General features: G+C 39.0%; 2 protein-coding genes across 2 annotated transcripts in view; one reads left to right on the forward strand and one right to left on the reverse strand.

Moving 5' to 3' along the window:
* Rab3gap1 (RAB3 GTPase activating protein subunit 1) overlaps window positions 1–15143 on the forward strand; it is a 107650-nt gene that overhangs the window by 7652 nt on the left and 84855 nt on the right. Inside the window, exons 5-7 of the mRNA XM_076786172.1 lie at window positions 22–235; window positions 320–707; window positions 791–1005. Of these exons, the coding sequence (XP_076642287.1) occupies window positions 22–235; window positions 320–707; window positions 791–1005 (817 nt within the window). The remainder of the gene's footprint in view (window positions 1–21; window positions 236–319; window positions 708–790; window positions 1006–15143) is intronic.
* Haf (leucine-rich repeat and fibronectin type-III domain-containing protein hattifattener) overlaps window positions 1931–15143 on the reverse strand; it is a 76634-nt gene continuing 63421 nt past the window's right edge. Inside the window, exons 3-7 of the mRNA XM_076786173.1 lie at window positions 14753–15068; window positions 12814–13394; window positions 12015–12447; window positions 3881–4057; window positions 1931–3464 (exon numbers count right to left, since the gene is read on the reverse strand). Coding sequence (XP_076642288.1) covers window positions 3181–3464; window positions 3881–4057; window positions 12015–12447; window positions 12814–13394; window positions 14753–15068 — 1791 coding nt within the window. The 3' untranslated portion in view covers window positions 1931–3180. The remainder of the gene's footprint in view (window positions 3465–3880; window positions 4058–12014; window positions 12448–12813; window positions 13395–14752; window positions 15069–15143) is intronic.

The following is a 15143-nucleotide window of genomic DNA, read 5'->3' on the forward strand; positions in this document are numbered from 1 at the left end:
ATAGATAATGATTATTTCCAGGTTTGTTAGCATTGTTCAAACAGAAAGTTGGGGAAGGTTGTGGTGTCAGACTTGATTCAGTAATGATAACCGTTAGGTTTTCATATTTACTAAAGGATTGGACCACTAGTACATGGACTCAAGAACCTCCAGATTTTGATTTCATGCAAGGAGAAACATTAGGTGTAGCTGAACTAGGAAAACTGCCATTTGGGGCTACACATGATCCTATAGCGTAAGTATCTTTCGTATTTTATAAAAAAAAAATGGAAAAATCAGTAAAGTCATGTTAGTTAGACTGCTCAATTGTTTGTTTCAGAGAACTTCATTTATTTACTACTTGGCCTGAAATGTCGGAAAACGTGGTAGTTGATAGTGAAGGTTTTACAGACTTAGAACCACAGTTGGCACCTGAATGGTCTGTGCAAGTTAAAGTGATGCCTTCGCCAGTTTGTCTGCTTGGAGAATATTTATCAAATTTTAAGAGTATAGCAGATCTCCAAGGAGATGTTGTAATGTTTTCTCAAAACGAAGATCAATCGTTGAGTTCAGTTTTTAATATACTAACAGAATCTAGAATACCTACAATTTCGACAGTAGTTAGCAAAGCAACTGCCAAAAAGAATAAAAACGTAGAAGGGCCAATCCAAGAGGAAATATTATTGTCTATACTATATTTTCTTTTCCCTGATGCTGATGACAACTTTGTGAGTAATATTGGATTTTTGCTTTCTTAAAAACTTAAGGACAATGACCACAAAGCAATGGTATTAACTGTCTAATATTCTAGGAAGCTGTATACGGTGACGTGAGTACCTGTAACGTGGATGAAGATCAGTGGAGAGGATTAAAAACATGTGCAATAGATAGCTTAGTTTGGCGTCTCGCTATTGTTGCAGCCCATTGTACATACAATCTTGGTGGTGGTGCCGCTTTAGCGCAATTGTGGTACGAATTTGTGCAGGAGATCAGATTCCGCTGGGAAAGAAGCATTCTCATACCTGGGTAAGTACTGCACGTTTTATAAATCCATTGCCGAATATAAATAATTCTAGTGTGGTGAAGTGGATTTGTAGAAAACGTTACACAGTGGAGACTAAGACTCTTTATTAACTTTTCTTTATTTAATTGAAATTTATAAGAACGTATGGTACACAATATTTCCATGCATTCGGCTATAATTATTTATTCTAACACTGTACTTATAAAATAGTTGCTATGTAAAAATATACAAAAACATTTTACTCTTAAAAAATCTCATTACCAAGATATATCACATGTTGTGAAATACTTTGTACATAAGTACATTTCTCTTAAACATGTGTGTAAAAGCACGATCTCTGTAGACGGCTTCTTTATGATACAGTCTTTGGATAAAAACACATCCATCACTCGCACGCATTGATCCCGGCTCGTTTACAACTTATTTGTAAAATTGCTTCTAGAGATCGTGTGTCTGAGCTAATCGAGTTCTCAACGTTTGATTCAAGCACACATGATGCATATATTCTTAACGTGTCGTTTAAAATACTTTACGTCAACCCTTAAAGCTATGTATTTAAAACGTCTTTGTTCGCATTACTATGTTCACGCGATTATTACATGGTAATAACACGCGACAGTATCATATAGTTGGTAGACAAAATGTAGTAAACTCGTAAAGAATCATTTTAATTCTTACAACTAGTCATTAGTAAATTTTGACTTAAAAAATATACAGCAATATTAATGTATTTATATAGGTACTTGTATCAGTACCTACTTGTACTGGTGCTTTTATAAGTATTTGTATTATGTTTATATTTAATCAGATAGAAGTAATAAGACGTAGTAGCAAAATGATATGCGTTAATTTATTTATAGATTTTTCTATAAATACATGCAGTGTGTATACCTTGAAATTATGTATACGTTATAGTACTCATAAAAATTTTGTTTACATATGAATTGATTTTATTATGTAGTTAAGACTAATTGCGATTATTTTAAATTGATGATAGTTGTAATCTAAAAGATCTATTTAAAAAAAATCTAAATTGAACATATTTCCTATGCGATAAAGAGTTTGTTATTCTGTAACTGTTCGGAAGTAATAGAAACATTAACATAACCTCCAGATATAAATAAATGGAACACAATCTTTTCTTTTAAAACATTAGGTTACACAATCTTTCAAGTAAGAAAGAGTTAAAAATGCAATATAAACAAAACGGAATTACATTTCCAAAGAATTTTTTAAATGTATAGTTAGGTCAATTACAAGGCTTATTTACTATAATAAAAATAATAGTTTATTATGTACAAATTATTAAAAATGGTCGAAGTTGTCCTGTAAAAAATAAAATGCCACTTGAATCTTGTTATTGATCAATGAATTTGGTGCATTACTTTCTGTAAGCTTCATTTACTATTTACAAATAGATGCTAGATAGAGAACGCATGTCAATGAATCTGCACGCAGATTATTTTGACATGGACTATATAATAAAAGTGATTTATAAACAAAAAGTTTACGAATACGACAGTGTATGATTTTAAGTGACAATCACTATACAATATGTAAGTTGTTGCCTGTTCTTGTTTAATTACATATAATTAACACTTCAACTACATAAAGCCTATTGATAGGCGTTTTAATGACTTTTCTACATTTAAAAAAAGTTAAATCATTCCTCTTTTAAATAATAATCTCTCCCGAGAGATTATTAGTTTATATTACTCATCCATAATTTATTGGTTTACAGTCGAACAATTCATTAAAAACTACCATCGGTAGATAAAGTGTTAAGAGGGTTTCATGTCTGTATCTACATGTCACATAGTTTTAGGTACTCTGGTTTTTTAACTCAAACGTTCGCATCTGAAATGTTTCTGACGTGTGCTAAGGTCGCTACGAGGCGCGAAGAACACTTGTGTATTGCAGTTGTGTGTCTCACCCTCGGAATGGATTTACAAGTTCACTGTATCTTGACTATCAACTTTGAATTTTTATCGTTAGACTTGGCGAATTGACACCAAACTATGATATTTACGCGAACTCTGTATCTTTTTAAAACTATGATGCTTCAATAGGCCAGGCTAGGCTAGGCTATTGTAAGCTAGGCTAGACAGCGGTTGATCCGCTCGAGATAATGTCACTGAACACGTTTGAGCAAGACTATATGCTCATGGCGCGTCGCGCTAGAGTGGCATCAGACCACCTCTCGTGGTTGGATTACGCGCCATATATATGTCCATGTCGTGATCAGTCCAATTGTTTTCTTCGTAATTGTTGAGAGTATGCGTTGAGTCGGCAATGCTGTATCGGCTACCCGGTCGCGGCGGGTTTTGCTCAAGTGTGCGGTTACAGGATCGCGGTCTCTGTCTTCTGGACGAAGTATGCGTTGGCATATGACTCGGCGAGAAGTTTGTTCGTGACATTCTATCAGAAGCTGCTGCCAGGGACTGTCGAGATTGCCTTAATTCTGTAAAGGGAAATATAGATAGTTATGGACAGCTTCCTAAGTAATTACGGTCGATCATCAGAACATTTAGAACTAAATAGAGGGAGTTCTCCTAACACCGGACATTGTTTTTATACATACTTTCATACATACAATAACTAATTTTTTCCGTTTTACATTTTTACTATCTTATCAGGCTAAACCTTTTCTTACGCCCGATGTAAAATACTGTAGACACAGTATTGTGTAAATATAAAAATTATTTCTTTAGGAGACATTTCGACTTCGATATTTTTGGACGCTGCTAAATGATGGTATGGTATCGAAATTTTTTGTGTGGCGGCCATATATTTAAAGACAACTTTGTTCCTGTCTTTAGAGCTTTATGTTTTGCTCGCACATTTTCTAGTCAATAAAATATTTCTACGATTACTTACCTGGTCTAGTGTTCGCCAGATTGGATGATAAGGTGTTGTTTGCAAAGTATCTCGTAGAAGTATTGGTGAAGCTGTGTTGTGACTGACCGTCGACCACAGACCTTGTCGATATTTTCCCGCTGTAATGTCCTGTCTGAGATCTGACGTCGTCGATACAAGAAGCTCTAGTTATCGATCCTGTAATCGAGTAATTAACGTTTTATCTATCTGACAGTTTGAATATTTTTTATCCTATTATGGTTTCTTCGTTTTCCACGACTTGTTTGTTTTCCTACTTGTGGAAAAAATTCTTTATATTGGTAAAATTAACCCTTTCCTTACTAAGGGTGACCAGTCACCGAACATTGAACTTTTGTTGTAAAAGTTTTAACACGTAAAAACACGTCGTAATTCCTGTCTCCTTTGAATTATCTGTCAAAGTCACAGCGGGGAAATGAAACCGACGAGACCCTACTATTCATTGATGGAGATCTGAACATAGAAAAGGACAGCGAAGCTCGAGAATTTCTTTATTTTTCATTATTTTTTTATGGGTCTTTCACCAACATATTCGTGGCATTTCTCTAATGAAAATGATACCAAATATGATATAATTCTGACGACATTTACTTGTGTAATAAATGATTACAGTTTCAGACGCAAAGAAGGACAGCGTATGGGGAAGAAAGAGATACGGAGAGTCGAAGCATTCGGGAAAGATGAAAGACTGGCGTGAGCTCAGGCCTTTAAATAAAAAATTGAACTTTTTTATTATGAATTATTTTTTTACAAGACTTTCACCAATATATTTGTTGAATTTTTCTGATTTTTCTGAAAAATCCTACGAATATGTTGGTTAAAGTACCATAAAAAGATAATGAAAAGTAAAGAAGTTTTCTTATTGGACTAGTATCCCCTTGCCTCACACCGATATAGCCGACCAGTATCATGTTCACACTTCTCGGCGGCGGCTGCTGTTGAGCTTCCTGGCCCCTCACAGGGTATACCCCGCGGTAGTGGGGATATTTCGACGTCGGCTAATTCAGAAGCCTCGCGATGTATAACCCGGAATCATTGTACTAATTAACTCTACACACGTCAAAACTATGCATTCATTAACAACTCTGACTGGCCGAGATTATTATTAGATTATTTTATAGTGAAAACAACACTATTGCGATGTACAGTCTAAACTCGATAAATGTCCCAAATATCTGGCCTATAATTGTCCCAAAACTATCCCCACTGCCGCGGGGTATATCTCGTGAGGTGCCGCGAAGCTCGAGAGGCTTCGGTCGCCGAGGAGTGTAAACATAATACAGGTCGGGTATATCGGTGTCAGACCAGGAGATCACTACTAATCCAATAAAAAACTTTTTTTATGGGACGTTCAACAACATATTCATGGCATTTTTCTAATCAAAATAATCCCAAATATGATATAATCTCGATGATATTTACTTGTGTAATGAACGATGAAAGTTACTTCCCATTACAATGATATGAACGTAAAATTTGTGTTAATAAAATAATAAAAAGTCCAGAAATATATTGGTGAAAATCCTATAAAAAATAATTAATAATACGAAATTTTAATTTTTTATTTAAAGGCCTGAGCTCACGCGGGCCTTTGAACTGTGCCGGCGGCCGCGATTCTCCGCGTCTTTCTTTCCCATATGCTGTCCTACTATGAATTACATATATCATATTTGGTCTCATTTTCGTTAGCAAAATGCGACGAATATGTTGATGAAACTCCAATAAAAAAATAATGAAAAATAAAAGAGATTTGTTATTGGATTAGCAATGGTCTCACACCGATACCCATCGAAGAATAGTATCTTCCAGCCGATAATTGTTCCTGTATACTGTTTTCCTTTAAAATAGTATTTCTAGTAGCTATACGGTACAAATATTTTTGGAAGCTGTATTCCTCTGCTTTTCTAAGTGTGTTCTTGAGTTCTCGAAACGAAATTATCATATGAATCATACGAATTCATATCGCATCCTCGATAACAGAAACAAGAACATTGTAATGGATGTGGAAGTGGAATTAGACACTGATAACTGAAACGTGTAACTGATAACTTTTCAAGCAATCGTTTGACAGAAGTATACGATGCAATATTCCGAAAGAGTCGGAAAATTGCGGACATTGTCAACCGAATCTTTTTAACATAAAAATTTTATGACTCTGTTAGTGAAAGTTTTATAACAATTATAATGAGAAATGAAGAAGTGTTTATAGTTTGATTCTCATAATTTATAAACGAAATGATGAAAATAAAAAAGTCTACATGTCCAACAAATTATGATAACGTCTCTAACATCAAACAACGTCGCCCATCGGCCGTATAAAAAGAAACCGGTAATTGAAAGTTCGAAACATTTGACAAATTACAAGCTTTTGCAAGTCCTTTGGATCACCGATTTAGTTCTAATTTTGCACATTTGTAGATTTTGTATATAATATTTTATAGTATTTTGATTAAATATTTATAATTAATAAAGATTCGCTATCACTTCAAACTGAGTCTTATTTAGAACCGTTACGAAGTATGTAGCTACATGACATGGCGACAAAGTATCAGACTTTATACGCGGTAGACCCACCCTAGTTCAATCCAAAGTGGACAGATAATTTTTTTCAAGATTTTTAAAAATTTTGTATCTATTTTTCGCACGTGAAAACACACGATAAATTTTGCGAATAATAAAATAGCAAATCTTTAATTATAAATATTTAAAGAACTATTGAGTGTTGGCCCATATATGTAATCATAATATATCTCTAGAAATCGGGGGACAACATCTTTGTTAGATGGTGCTAAAGTTGGTGCACTGTACATAGATATTAATTTCATTACATATACTTTCATATACGGTAATGGTTCGATATATGTATGTGAAAACTGCGGAACATAAATATCACTTACATCCTGTACAGACTCTATTTCTTGATCTCTTATCGCTACCGTCGAACGTAGAAAAGAATAGCGAGAGCACAAAACATCAGCGTATCGGTCAGGCAATGCTGATCCAATGATAGAACATGTTTATTTTTAATTATGTTCTTCGTGAAACTTTTACCAATATATCCGTGACACTTTTCCGATTGAAATGACACCAAACACGACACAACTTGGATCACATCTGTTCATTTAATTCATGACACAGTAGAATCTCGATTATTTCCACTAATCAATGGAACATGAGCGTTCGGATAGTAGGACAGTCACGTAGCTGTAGTGTTAAATTAAATTTTTACTGATTTGTACAATATAAATCGTATGAATTGCTTTGGGTTAAACTGTTTACATGTGAAACACGTATTCGGATAATGGACAATTTAGATATCATCGGTTTCGATAAGCGAGGTTCCAAGTAAACGTTAACGAAATTGTATCGTGTTTCGTCTCGTTTTAATCAGGAAAATGTTACAAGTGTGTTAATAAAAGTTTCATCAAAATATGTTTAAAAACAAAAAACTATACTTTTGGATTAATAAGAGAAAACATGATGTACAAAACATCTCACCGTTGTACCCAATCTCGTGTTATGTTAAATTTTTTGCCGATTGAACTTTTGAGCCCCTCAAGGGGTACACTCTGTGGTGATGGGGCTAAATTTTTCACGAATATCGTGCAAATCTTTTTTACGTATATTGTATATCAAGACAATTACTATATTAAAATACAAAGTCGGTGTTTAATATTGTGTTATGTACAGGGTGGAGCAATAACTATGATCACTTCGAATATTTCCTCGAAAAGCTCTTTCGCGTTTATTTTGGTTAGAATTGTTTAATCCCTTTTTCTGAGAGCGAAAAACGTCCCAACAGACCCCTTTGTTTATAGAAGAGATACGATTTCTTAATATGGAAATCTTGAGAACATTCCCTTCTGGAATCTGTCAAGATAGTTTCTGATAGGAAATATCCTAGATAACCTCTCATTAACCCTTTTTTAACAAAGATCGAACTGAGGTCGGATTTAATTGGAAGCGACTAAAAACGAGAATGTGACCCTACATGACATCAAATTATAAACAGAGCACCCTATTCATTTTTAAGGTATATAAACCCGTTCATTTTCATCCTCTTCGGTTAGTAATTGTGCAGTCACGTGTAGAGCCGCGTCATGTCACATTCTTAACAGTGAATTCTAGTGAGATCAGGCTAAAGTTCCACTTCGAATCAAGTTAACCTTATAGATTCCGCTATTTCGGTAATACTTCTATTTGGTATATAATAATTACTCTTAAACCCCGCATTGCTAGTACGTCAACACCGAGCATCTCTACATAACAATACTTGCATTGTATATTGATATTCAATTCAATCGCGACATCGACACTTGTAATACACATTTGAATCAGAATATATCTGTGTTGTTTGGTGAACCGTGCAATCTTTAAAACCCTTAATCATCATCCAATATCCTAATCTAGTAATTGAAAGTTCTCACACGATAGAATCTTACCGCTCGGATAGTATCAATTTAAATTATATTAGTTACGAGGCCTACTAACTATCCTAACGACTCCCTGGTTTCGCATCAGGTTCGTTCGCGGCATACCATAGTCCAAACAGAGATTTCTCCAACCTATTGGCTCCCCAATTTCGCATTGGGTTCGTTCACGAAGTTTAACCCTCCTAGCAGCTCTTCGGTTTCACATCGGGTTCGTCTGCGTTTGACACTAATTCTAGAGGCTCCCTGACTTCGCGTCAGGTTCGTCCTCGACGTCTATAATCCTAGTGGGTCCCTGATTTCGCATCAGGTTCGTCCGCGTACCTAACTAACAAATTGAAAGCATATTCCTGGGGTAATAACCCTTCGCCGGCCTCTCGCGCAGCTCGCAGCCCTGGCTCGTAACAATAATATGAAACAATGATATATACAAAACTTGCGTGGTATAGAGAGGGGAAATATTGTGATACAAACATTTTTTATATGGGTGAAGGAGTTTCGCAGATTTCTAAGTCACCTTGATTTTTTTAAGTAGAGTGAGATATACTTTATTTTATTATGAATCGATAAAGTATAACATTCTGTGTAAAAATCTATTGACCTTCATATGTCCCAAACCTAAATAATTCGAAATAAATCGGAATAATTTTCGATACGTACTGTACCTACTACACTGGACCTCAATATATTTGTACGCAGAATTTGATACTCTATTGACTCGCGATATAAAAGATAGATCATTCCATTTAAAGAAATCACAGTAATCTTGAAATCTCCGATGCGCTCTCACCCATATCAAAAATGTTCGCATGACAATATCTGCCCTTCAATACCATGGGAGTTTTGTATACAAGGTGAGCCACTTAATTCTACCACCTGAATGGAGTCGTGACAAAAAGTTTCAAACAAAAGTGCCTTTATATCAAGTAAGCCTTGCAGTGTGATCACTCGGTTTTTGGTGACGTGATTGTCTGGATAATGGACGTTCTACTGAATCGTTGCTTAAAAGAGTAAACGCGATGCAAATTGTATGGTGTTTGGACTCGTTTTAATCAGAAAAATGTAAAAAAAAATATCAGCGAAAGATTCACAAACGAATAATTTACAATAAAAAAAGTTCTGTCGTCATACTTCCATTAAAAGTTAACTAAAGAATATGTAGGTAATCATTACTTTTTCACCGCAAATACCTTATTACTTTTTTACACGGAATTCGATACTCTTTCAAATTGCATATTGAAATGTTACACATTATGAAGAAAAGTAACTCAAGGTCGCCTTCCTATCTCGATAAAATAGTGAAATGCAAAAAAAAACGAATTATTACATTGAATGTACCGGGGAGAGGGTTGGGTGGAGGAGTGGTCGGAAGGGACAGTTATACCCATTGCGAAGAAGAGAAATAGCAGAAAGGTGGAAGACTACAGGGGGGTTACGCTGTTACAAACAGCGTATAAGGTGTACGCAGCAATCCTGGCGGAGAGGTTAAGGGAGGAAGTGGAGGGGAAAGGCATGTTACCGGCGAGTCAGACGGGGTTCAGGAAGGGGGTGGGGTGCGTAGATAATATATACGTGCTCAATTATCTCCTAAACAGGCAGGTGAGAAGGAAGGAAAGGAAGATGGTGATCTTCTTTGTAGATCTGAAGGCGGCATTCGACGCGGTGGACAGGGAAATATTGGTGAAAGCCTTAAGAGAAAGGGGAGTAAGGGAGGGGCTGGTTGTGAGATGTGAGGAGATGTTGAGGGAGACGAGGAGTAAAGTTAGGGTGGGAGGGGAGGAGGGGGCAAGTTTTTGGACGATAAGGGGGGTGAGGCAGGGGTGCCCGCTGAGCCCGTTGCTATTCACACTGATGCTGGCGGATATGGACGAAGTGCTGGAGAAGGGAGGATGGGGGGGAGTAAAATTAGGGGAGAGGAAAATCTTTACGCTGGCGTACGCGGATGATGTAGCTATGATGGCGGAGGATGAGGAGGGCATGAGGGGTATGATGATGGGTTTGGAGAGATACCTGGAAGAAAGGAAGCTACAACTGAATGTGGAAAAGTCGAAGATGATGAGGTGCAGAAGGGGTGGGGGCAGGTGGAAAAAGATCATATGGAGGTGGAAGGGCAAGGTGCTGGAGGAGGTGGCAGAATTCAAGTACCTGGGGTACGTGGTTATGAGGGACGGGGGACAGAGGAAGCACGTGGAGGATAGAATTAGGAAGGGGGCAGCGATAATGGGACAAGTATGGGGGATTGGGAAGAGGAGGTTTGGTAACGACTGGGGAAGGAGAATTTGGTTATTCGACAGGTTGGTGTGGTCGGTTATCAGCTACGGGGTGGAAATTTGGGGTTGGAAGGAATGGGAAGGTATAGAAAGACTGCAAGAGAGGTTTCTGAGATGGGTGCTAGGGGTAGAGAGGTGCACGCCGGGATACATGATAAGGGAAGAGTTGCAGAGGGAGCTGTTGAGAGGGAGGGCGGGGTTAAGGGCGTGGGGTTACGAGAAGAAGCTGCGGGAGGGAAGAGGGGGGGAGTTAGCAAGGATGTGCTTAGAACAGGTAAGAGGCAGGGGTAGAAGGGGAGGGGAGGTAGATGGGTGGGAGAATGAGAGAAGACGTTTCTGGGGAGAGAGAGGCTGGTCAGCAGAGGAGACAGAGGTGATGATGGAGGAGAGGATAGAGGTAGTGAGCGAAGAGTTAGTAAAGAGGGAAAGGAGGAAGCAGCAGGAGGAGAGATGGGAAAAGATAAGGAGAGCGAGATACAATGTGTGGTATGGGAGGGTCAAGGGAGAGGGGATACCAGGATATTTGAGGAAAGGGTGGGGAGAGAGTAGATGGCAAAGAGTAGCTAGATTTAGGTTGGGTAATGAGATGAGGGGTGGAAGGTATTGGATGGAAGAAGAGGAGAGAAGGTGTAGGGTCTGTGGGTGGGAGATGGAAACGTGGGAGCATGTGTGGGAACTGTGCTGGGGAGGGGATGAGGGAAGGGGGTGGCAGGATAGGGTAGGGGAGGTGCTAGGAGATGAAGGAGAGGGAGAGGAGTGGATGAGGAGGTTAGAGGAGTGGAGGGAAGGTACGGAGGGAAGAGGCGCGGGGGGGAGGGGAGCAAGGTATGAATGATTAAGAATGGAAAGAATGAGTGCAGCCGGAAGAGGAGGTCCAGGGGGGAGGGGAAAGGATGGGGGAGTGGTAGAGGAGGGGGGGAGTTGAGATGGTATGAGTGTGTGTGTGAGAGGTAAATTGGGAATGTGGAATGTGGAGAAAACATGAGTAAGAACTCTCTCTCTCTCTCGTATGGATTAGAATTAAGTTAAGTTAAGGTACGTTAAGTTAAGTTTAAGTTTAGTAAATTAAGATAAGTTAAGATAAGTTAGGTTAACTTAGGTTAAGCATAGTCTAAGCTTTAGGTTAAGAGTTAGGTAAGAGAAGAGAGGAGGAAAGAATTGTAACCCCTAGGGGAACAATAAATGATACTACATTGAATGTACCGGTTAATGACTAACAATTTTTATCTCAAACACTTTTTGACGTAAAGTTATGATATGGCTATGAGGATGATTTAGGTGATATAGTTAAGTGACTCACCTTGTATATCAATTTTTTCGTACAATGTACTACAGACAATGGAAATATTCAAAGTGGTCAGTCACAGTTATTGGTCCGTCTTGTTTATACAAGCCGTCTTGCTTATGCACACATACCTTGCCGGTCTATTGGAAATATTCTTGGTCGCGGTATGCTTCTGTTGCTGTACGCAGATACTTGGTCCCACTCTTTCTGAGCATTGTATGCGCTTAGTGTCGCCATTGAGGACAATGGCCCGCCAGGACTGGGCGTTGGACCCACGTTCGAGCAACAGTTGACGGGTAATCCAGCAATAGGTCCACCCATTTTCGTCTGATCTATGCTATGCAGCGTGTGTAGCTTCCTAGCTCTTCGCCGATTCGCTACAATGAATATTATCACAGCAACCACTATCGTAGCGCATATGGCTGCGCTAGCGGCGATCGTGATCTTGTCAATGTTGGATGTAGGGGAATTTTCCGTTCTTACTTCTCTGCACTGGTTGTAGGGAACGTTCGCCGGAGTTATGTTGGTTTCCTCTAAAGACACCACACAGACTACCAGACATTCCTACGATCAAACGACAAAAATTAACCTGATTTTATTGTCTTTATTTTTCAATCTTTACTATTCAATTTTGCCACATAATCTACTTTAAACAACTGATCGTTCAATCATTCGTCGTATAATATGGAGACAGACATGCGACAGACTACTCATTTCTTTTGATAATTCTATTTTTTGTTTGTTTGTTTGTGTAATGTGTTATCCTTTTTGTGTAAATTGTGTAAAAATACTTCGTCTTTTAGGAAACGATTAACAACAAAGAAATTCGAATTATCAAAACTGTAAGAGAAATGATACGGCAAGGGGTTAAACGAGTCGTCATAAACCGAAAAGCTAGGCGAAGCTCTTGCAAATCTGAGAATATATTACCTGTGACGGAACGTTCTTTATCTTGAACTCTCTTTCGCTAGCTTCCAGAGGCGGCGCTTGTGTGAAGCTGTTGTCGCCAAACAGCCTATAAATTACTTTGAAACCCAAAATATTGGTTGCTTCCGTGTCCCAATAGATGATCACAACGTTGTCTTGTCTGAGCACGTCCTTCACTATGATGTCCTTCTCGTTTGACTTGGACTTATAGAGTGGTGAGCCGAGCACCAATGGTGGTCTTGGCTGGTGCTGTTGCAAATGGTCCTGGACGTGTTTAGGAGGGGATGGTGTAGTCCTCATTATTACCACGTTGCCCGTTCGTGCGACCGTTGGTCTGCTGGTGATGGACCGCGGAGTAGTCGTAGAAGGTGTTTCGATTTTCTCTTCCTCGGTGGTGGTGGTAGTGGGTACAAGTTCCGTGGTCGTAGTAGTTGTACTTGTTACCGATGTCGATACAGTGATCGAAGGTTGAGTAGGTGGGCTATAACCAGTCCCCATTGCTCCAGGACCCGTCGGCTCTCTCGTGTCCACACTTTCTACTGTACCGATTCCGATGATTTCCGGAGTTCTGTCGCAAGTCATTTCTACAACATAACGAGAAATTGTTACCACAATCTTTATTATAATTTATTCACTATGCACTCTGTATGTATATATCACGTAATAGCTGCGTGATCTCTGGAGACTATAGGCATGTGCGGGCCGCCCGATATTCAGGTCGGGTCGCAGAAAGTCGGGCGGGCTCGATTCGGGCGCGCGATACTTTATGACACATGGGGCGGCCTGAGCGTTTCGGGCTGCCTGCTCGACTTCGTCGGGCGGGTTCGGAATGAATCGGACAAGTTCGAGCGAGCGAATTATCGCGATACCTGAGATTCAACTCTGCGTTCTTATGAAATACATAATGGTAATAATGATACTTCTTTCATAACTTAAACAACGTAATTTTTAATATACTTGATTCTTTTATAATTACCGTAGGTATAATTGGCAAACATATGCATAATCTTTATTTGTATTAAATTTTGAAATAATGCAGGTTACACGTGAAAAATTTAAGAGACAATATTTCTGCAATTCTGACGAATTTGTTCCTCCGAATGAACTTGCATATGTATCGATAATGTCATTAAAATATCCTTACGAAGTTACATACACGTAGAAGGTGTGAAAATAAGGTAAATTATGACAATTTTTTTACATTTTGTGCTGTTTTCTCTTAAAATTTTCACGTGTAACGTACATTATTTCAAAATCATATATCATTGTTACCATTATGTATTACATAAGAACGCAGAGTTGAATCTCAGGTATCGCGATAACTCGCTCGCTCGAACATGTCCGATTCATTCCGAACCCGCCCGACGAAGTCGAGCAGGCAGCCCGAAACTCTCGGGTAGCCCGAAACGCTCGGACCGCCCGATATGTCATGAAGTATTGCGCGCCCGAATCGAGCCCGCCCGACTTTCTGCGACCCGACCCGACGATTCGGGCGCCCGAAAATCGGACAGCCCGCACATCCCTACTGGAGACATATTTAATGGCATCTACAAAACGAGGCTGCTTCACCAACGTCCGAAATTTCAGCGGATTGTCTCCCGTCCAAGTAGAATGATATATAGAATGATAGAAGCAATCATTAAGTTTACAACGCAAAGATTAAGAGGAAGTAGTAATTAGCTTCGCGACTCATCACCGTGTACCATTTTTTACCTCACAGGAAGTCGTATAACCGGTTATTTAATGTACTCCCCTGTTTCGACTTTCCGCAACTACTTTTTCGCTCGTACAATAAAGACAATTCGATTTAATTTTCGACGTTCGAAGGGCCAGAATTTGTGAAAGGCCACAATCTATGAGAGCGGCGTCAACGGTTCGTAAAATTATCACCGACAGACAAAATATTAGAACAAATACCATTGTCATGGTACAGTTGTATTACCGTCTGGATCGATATTGTAAAAGCTTTTATCCTGCAGCTTTTGCGGGCTTCCGCAAAACTGTGGCTTCCGTTCTCGACTGGTCACTTGCAAGTCTCTCGTTTTTATCCAGTCGACGATCCAGCGCAGCTTGCAGTCGCAGACCAGAAAACGACCGCCCAAGCTAAGACCACGAAGAGTTCCATTCAATCGGGCGAGAGCTTCTTCCGGGACGGTCGACAGCGGATTTCCATCGATCGCCAGAAGCGTTATCGACGGGTTCTTTTGGAAAGCGTTTACTGGCAATTCCGTTATTAGATTGAACCCAATGTCCAGTACCTGAAATGTAGCGGGGAATCAAAATGAAAAATCAAAACACAAACTTTATTTGATCACGAGTATGGTTATGGCTAG

Source organism: Halictus rubicundus, chromosome 4, assembly GCF_050948215.1.
Source record: "Halictus rubicundus isolate RS-2024b chromosome 4, iyHalRubi1_principal, whole genome shotgun sequence".
In the NCBI taxonomy this organism is placed as follows: Eukaryota; Metazoa; Arthropoda; class Insecta; order Hymenoptera; family Halictidae; genus Halictus; species Halictus rubicundus.